Genomic DNA, 6,259 nt, shown 5'->3' on the forward strand with positions numbered 1-6,259 from the left:
AGACTGGGGGTCTGCCTTTAAGTCTGTCCTGCAGATTGGGTAGAGCCAGGTGCGTCCACGAGTGGTCAGGGGCTACGATCTGGCATCTGCAGCACCCCAGTGAAGTCCCAGGTTGGCTAAAGGGTGGAGTCCATCAGGGGATGGCCATTCTCAGGAAGCATGATGCGAGTGCTGGCACCCGTTCGGGTGGAGGGTGCGTAGCGGGCAGACTCGTGCGTGGACCGGCGAAGGCACAGACAGCAGAGGAGGCGGCGGAAGGTGCGGCGCATCTCAGCATCTCGGCACGAGTACACCACGGCATTGACCAGTGAGTTGGCCTCAGCCAAGAGTAGGAAATACTTCTCCACAGCCAGAACATTGCAGGACTTGCAGTCCAGACCGTCCAGAAGCAGCACCACCTGGCCTGGCGTCCAGCAGACCACGAACGCCCCTGCAGGATGGAGCCTGAGGTAAGCAGAGCCGGCTAGCAGGGGGCCTGGCACCCACAGCTTAGAGCTCAGGGCTGGAGGGGTCTCTGGAGCTCAGACAACGGCCACTGTTGCAGGGCAAGAGCGGCCGGACACGGTTCTCTGATCTGTCTGCCAGAGGGATACCTTTCCTAACCGGTACACGGTAGATAGGGTGCTGGGCATTTCTACATGGAGGCTGGTTCTGTGGGGAAAAGGAGGTCACTGTGGGACAGGCCAGTTACTTGGGGCGGGGAGGGAGGGGACCGTAGGGAAGAGGCACTCTTTGATCTTGGGGTATGGGGGTGTATCCTCCTGGGATACACCTTGCCGCCTCCCCCACTCAGACTACTCAACAGCCAGACTGATCTCGTTCCTCCCTGCTAAGAACTCTTAAGGGCTTCTTCCCCCAGAACTCAGAACAAAATCTGACTCTTGCCTGTGCCCTTCGAGGCGATGCTGACCTTCTCTCTTGCTTCTCTCCAGCCACGCCGGCCTCCTCTTTGGAGACACTGGCCCAGTCCTGCGGGGCTCTCACCTTCTGTCCCCTCTGCCTGGAACTCTTCCCTTCCCCAGCTTTCAGGTCTCTGCTCAGATGTCACCTCCTTGGAGAACATTCCCCACCCAAATCCTCCCCTCCCCTGTCTCGTGGGAGTTGGGTGGGGGAAGCAGGGGTCCTGCAACCCTGGGCCAGCTGAGGGCACTTACTCACCCAGAATGATGACAACGGTCTTGACCAGGCTGAGTGTGGTCTCTCGGTAGCGAGGGTGGCAGCTGACATGCTCTGCCATGCGCTGCACCCTCCGCCTCACATAGAAGAAAATGCGGGTGTAGACAGCCACCATGAGCAGGAAGACAAGCAGGCTGGACAGGGCCCAGACGGCCAGGTAGGAACGGCTGAGCAGGGGGGCCATGCGTGAGCAGCGGTCCAGGGCACAGAGGCAGTGCCAGAAGTGGGCGGGCAGCAGCCCCAGGCCCAGCGCGGCCACCCACACCCCCACGATGAGCATGACGACTCGGCCATGGGGCAGGCGGCTGTGCAGCTGCACGGCCATCACACTGCGGTGCCGCTCCACAGCGATGGCCAGCAGCGTGGCCACTGACGCCGTCAGGCTCGTGTCCAGCAGGCCCTGCCGCACAAACCAGCCCTCCACCGAGAGCCGCGCAGTGCGAGGGCCCGTGTGGAACATGAGGAAGAGGTAGGCCACACCGGCAAAGAGGTCAGCTGCAGCCAGGTTGCCCAGCAGGTAGTAAATGGGCTGGTGGAAGCGGCGGTTGGAGGCGATGGCCGCGATCACCAGCAGGTTGGTCAGCAGCACCAGCACGCTGACGGTCAGCCCCAGAGCCACCACAACTACATCCTTGGGCCGCCAGTGGGAGCTGAGCTCCTTGCCACTGTTGTTGTAGAAGAAGCCGATGGTCTCATTGTAGTAGCACTGGCCCATGCTGACCATCTGGGGGCACAGAGGGAGAGGTCAGCGCAGGTGGCATTTGTTGGAAGGATACAGGAAGGAGCAGCGGCCAGAGGGGAGGGTCAGGACAGGAAGGGCAAGGGTCTCAAAGTCAGATGCCTCAGGGTAAAGTGGCGGTGGTGGAGACCAGGGTAACCTGGAAAAGCAAGCTACACGGTGGGAGTGCGGGGGGATGGGCAGCGGTTGCTTATTGACTACTAAGACGCTTACAAAGATATCTCCCAAATCAAATGACTGGCTTTTTTTTCTTTTTTAATCTAAAGGAGAAAAATAAGGGGCGCCTGAGTGGCCCAGTCGGTTAAACGCCTGCTTTTGGCTCAGGTCATGATCTTGTGGTTTGTGGGTTCCAGCCCCGAGTAGGGCTCTGTGCTGACAGCTCAGAGCCTGGAGCCTGCTTCAGAGTCTGTCTGTCTGTCTGTCTGTCTCTCTCTCTCTCTGCCCCTCCCCTACTGATGCTCTCTCTCTCCCAAAACAAACATTAAAAAAATTTTTTTAAATAAAAAAAATCAAATAAAGAAGCAAAATAAGCCAAACAAAAACCAACAAGAAATCATCTGCCCAAGCGCGGCCAACCCGTACTAGGGATGGGGGGGAGGGAGGAACAAAGGGGGCGTGAGCTGTGAAAGTAAGTGAGCGAGGGTCTGTTTGGTGCTGGGATCATCGAAGGGAGCAGAGCCCAGGGGACGTGTGTGCGCAGGGTGGGGTCACTGCTGTCCGTGCGAGAGCGTGGAGGTGACCAGGTCTATCAGAGTTGGACAGCGAGGCAGCCCCAGAAGTTGGGCGGCGGGCTTTGGGCGCGAGCGCTCCCGAAGCGGGCGGGGCATCGGGCCTTTCTGAGTGGGTCGGCGGACCCTGGCACCCTCGCGGACAAAGGGGGCGGTCAGGGAGGCTGCAGCCGGCCGGGCCTCCCGGCGCCCCCAGGCTAGAGGAGGAGCTGGGGAGCAGGAGAGGAGGGGGGCAAGGGGCGGGCCCGGGCCCCTCAGGCACGTGCCGCGCCCTACCTGGGACCCGCGCCCACCTACCACCGTCAGTACCCGCCTCACCTGGGACGCCCGTCACGCCGCAGTAGGGGCGGCCTCCCCGGGGGTCGGGGCGGGCCCCAGCCCCATAGCCTGGTGACCGCGGCGGGGAGCCGAGGAGCGTCCGAGTGCGCTGGGCGCGGGCAGCCAAAAGAGCACGGGAGGCGGGGTCCCGCCCCTGCCTTGGCGCAGCGCCCCGCCCTCGCCACCTGGGGGAGCCCCGCCCCGTCTCTGCCACCTGGGGGAGCCCGGCGGCTGCGGTACGGACAAGGTCTCCCGGAACCTCAGCCCCCCCTCCGCCCCCTCATTTCCTCCAGGCCTCACGGCCTCTCGGTCGCCCCTCTCCACTTCCGGCGCGGGACCCCCGCCCCCGTCCTCGCGCACCCCACACGCACGCAGTTTCGAGCCTTCCGGGGGCTGAGTCACTCAAGTCCCGAGAATTACCGCAGTGACCTCGCGCAGCCTGGGCGCAGCTCCGGGTGGTCTCAGGGTCCGCGCCCCCGCCCGGCCACCCCGCCCGCTCCCTGGCGTCCAATCCGTCGCTGAGTTCCAAGCCACGCCCTGATCCGACTGGGCTCCTACAGCCGGGACCCCCGCCCCGCCTCCGTTTCTTGAGCGCTCAGCTACCGCGCGCAGCGGCCTCCGGTGCCCCTCGGACCTCTCCGGCCCCAGGTGACCCTCCGGGAGCACTCAAGTTTCTCGAAAATCCCGCCCCCACGCCCTCCACCCCCGGCAGCGCTGCCCGCTGCCCGGCCCCGGCTTGTGGCGGCCCTGGGCTCCCACAGCCCAGAGCACACAGCCCCATTGTCCCAGTTATCTGCACTTTGTTATATTTGTTTGATTATGCAGGACCGGATCGGGGACGTGGAGCTCCGGGAGGGCCGGGCCGGTGTGACTCAGCCTGGTGCCCGGGTTCAGCCCGTACTGCCTGTAGGTGCTCAAGCATGTTTGGGGATGAAAGGGGGGCCTTGGTGTCTCTGGTGGGTAAATGGGGCCAAAGGATGCTACCCTCACCCATCTCTCCCATCACCCTCCCCTGGCAAAGAAAGACATTCAAGGGTATAAAGGACACAGTTTATTCTGAGGCCATCACACCCCAGGTACCACCTGGATGTTGAGTTTGGGCTGCCCACTCCCAAGTGCTGGTCACCTGAGGTCAGCTAAGAAGACAGGCAGAGGTAGGGGAGTGGCCACAACCAAAGTAGCAAAAGGCACCCCTGTCCTAGGGGTCAGAGACTAGAGTGGATGTCAAGAATCCCATGACCTATATTGACCCTGAGCATTGACCCTGACTAACCTCTCTGAACCTGAGTGGCCCTGATGCTTGGCAGTGACCGGTGTCCAGTTGAGGGATCCTGATATATTGCCTCCAAAAGGGTTTTAGTACCTGAGGCCATGTAGTCTTTCCTTACAGGAACTCTCCAGACACCCCAGCTGAACAAACACCTTCTGAGTCCTTTCCCCCTTGGTCAGAATGCTGGGATGGTCAGAGATGGTCCTCGACTTCCTCAGGTTGGGAGTCTGGGCAGCAGGTGGCCTTGGGCACAGCCTCGCTGTGTAGCTTGGAGAGTAGCCGGGCTGTCTCTTGGGTGATCTCAAAATGCTTGGGCAGCGGGGTGCGGCGCAGAGGGCTGCCCTCAGGGGAGGAGGCGGTAGGGCCAGGTCCCCTCCTCCGCAAGCTTCCTCGGGGCACTGATGTCACAAGGGTCTCCTCGCACAATTTGGAAGCCACCAGGGCCAAGCTGGACAGCTGGTGGGTGACTGGCCGAACGCCGCCCCGGGGATATTTCACTGGCTGGCGGCTGAAGTGACCACGGGATTGTGTTCCCAGGAGTGAGTCCTCTGGACCTTGGCTGGACACTGTGGGTTGGGGTGGTCAGTGCTGAGCATCCCTAAGTCCTCAGGGTATCTCCTGGGAGTCATCTGTCAGCTAAGCCACCCCAAGCAAGGATATCCCTATAACTCCTGGGCTCCCCCCTACTTACTCACCTTCCTCTCCTTCCTCTTTGGTGTCATCAGCCACTTCTCTGTCGTCACTCTGTGGAACTGGAATCTACAGGAACAAACCGAAGACCAAAACCCCAACAATAAAATTCCAGTTCTTTGAGACTCTTGGGAAACCTGAGGGTTTGTTCCACATGCAAAAGATCTTTGGCAGTTTGGGTATCTGGGGAGACGAGGCCCTTAACAGTGTACTGCTTGTCCCCTCGTGCAGAGCAATGTTATTAATTTCGACTGTGGGCTCCATGAAGGCAGGAATGCCCTTGCTCAGCAGAGGGCCAGCCCAGGGAGTGACTCAGCCACGTCCACATGAGGACCAGGGGAACTACCTGTCTCCCTCCTTCTCTGCAACCTTGCACCTGCTTTTTAGTTGATCTGTGTATCCTTCAGTTCATCCTTTAGTTAAATGCTAATAGCTGCTGGAGTTCTTTCCACATGTCCCAAGCACTTTCTGAACCATTCCATTTCTCAGAGACCCAGAACTCACTGACTGCTCCTTTGCCAGTTCCGGGCTGCTTGTCGGGGGGAGGTCCATGTTCTAAGGAATGATATGTGTATCAGGACCTGAGGGACAGGGAAGCCCCCTGTAGGAGTCTCATCTGTAAATGGTTTTCACTAACAGTGTCTACCTCTCACAGCCGTGGTGAGGATGATAGGACGCTTATGCAGTGCCCATGCATAGTAAGTGCACGGTCTGTGTGGCATTAAGGGCATTAAAGGCATTAAGACCCCTCTTTGGCTTCACTTTCTAGCACCTTCTCCTCAGTAATTCATTATGGCTTGGGGCTGTGCCCTAAACACACCAGGAATGTTCTTACCTTGGGGCCTTTGCACCAGCTGCTCTCTTTGGAACACCATTCCCCAGATTGTTCCCACATTGTTCCAGTCCTTGCTCGAATCCACCTTCTCCATGGGACCAGCCCACAGAATCCTATTTACTGCTACAAGCTGCCCTCCACCTCTCCTTGGTGCCCCCAGTGTCCCTTACCTTATGCTACCCTTTCTTTTCTCCATAGTACTTGTCACCTCGTAATGTCCTATAAACTGACTTTGTATCTATCCTATTTTTTTTTTTTTTATTGTTGGTCTCGTCCCCACTAGAGTGCAGTCACCAAAAGGATGGGGTCTCTCAATAATTTACTCACTGATGTATGTGTAATGCCTGCTACAACAATGCTCGGTACACACTAGGTGTTCAATAAATGTTCCGTTGAAGGAGTAAATGATCACCCTTGTTAGTAACTGCAGAGCTATACCTTGTTGTTCCTCCCTTATTGGGGGGGGGGGGGGGGGGGGGGGGGGGGGGGGGGGGGGGGGGGGG

At 59.2% G+C, this 6,259-nt stretch overlaps 2 protein-coding genes across 7 annotated transcripts in view; both read right to left on the reverse strand.

Moving 5' to 3' along the window:
• LPAR2 (lysophosphatidic acid receptor 2) lies at positions 1-3,326 on the reverse strand. Its single transcript, XM_040445061.1, has 3 exons — positions 2,962-3,326; positions 1,159-1,900; positions 1-430 (listed from the first exon to the last, which is right to left on the reverse strand). Exons 2-3 carry the CDS (start codon positions 1,898-1,900, stop codon positions 117-119), a joined length of 1,056 nt encoding a protein of 351 aa, XP_040300995.1. The 5' UTR covers positions 2,962-3,326; the 3' UTR covers positions 1-116.
• Positions 3,327-3,997: 671 nt separating this feature from the next.
• Positions 3,998-6,259, reverse strand: part of GMIP (GEM interacting protein) — a 9,525-nt gene continuing 7,263 nt past the window's right edge. For 4 of the 6 annotated variants that reach the window (XM_040445057.1, XM_040445059.1, XM_040445055.1 and 1 more), the window contains 3 exons: positions 5,426-5,476; positions 4,927-4,990; positions 3,998-4,797 (listed from right to left, as the gene is read on the reverse strand). In XM_040445057.1, coding sequence (XP_040300991.1) covers positions 4,424-4,797; positions 4,927-4,990; positions 5,426-5,476 — 489 coding nt within the window. In that variant the 3' untranslated portion in view covers positions 3,998-4,423. The remainder of the gene's footprint in view (positions 4,798-4,926; positions 4,991-5,425; positions 5,477-6,259) is intronic. The other 2 variants (XM_040445058.1, XM_040445056.1) reach the window with 1 other exon arrangement.

Source organism: Herpailurus yagouaroundi, unplaced genomic scaffold (genome assembly GCF_014898765.1).
Source record: "Herpailurus yagouaroundi ecotype Mexico unplaced genomic scaffold, PumYag 193, whole genome shotgun sequence".
In the NCBI taxonomy this organism is placed as follows: domain Eukaryota; kingdom Metazoa; phylum Chordata; class Mammalia; order Carnivora; family Felidae; genus Herpailurus; species Herpailurus yagouaroundi.

What these genes read in the sequence shown, in the direction of transcription:
- LPAR2 (XM_040445061.1), bottom strand. Translation starts at nt 1,900, where the DNA reads ATGGTCAGCATGGGCCAGTGCTACTACAATGAGACCATCGGCTTCTTC. An exon ending in GACCGTTGTCATCATTCTGG is followed by an intron (nt 431 to 1,158) that starts GTGAGTAAGTGC and finishes TCCATCCTGCAG; the next exon opens with GGGCGTTCGTGGTCTGCTGG.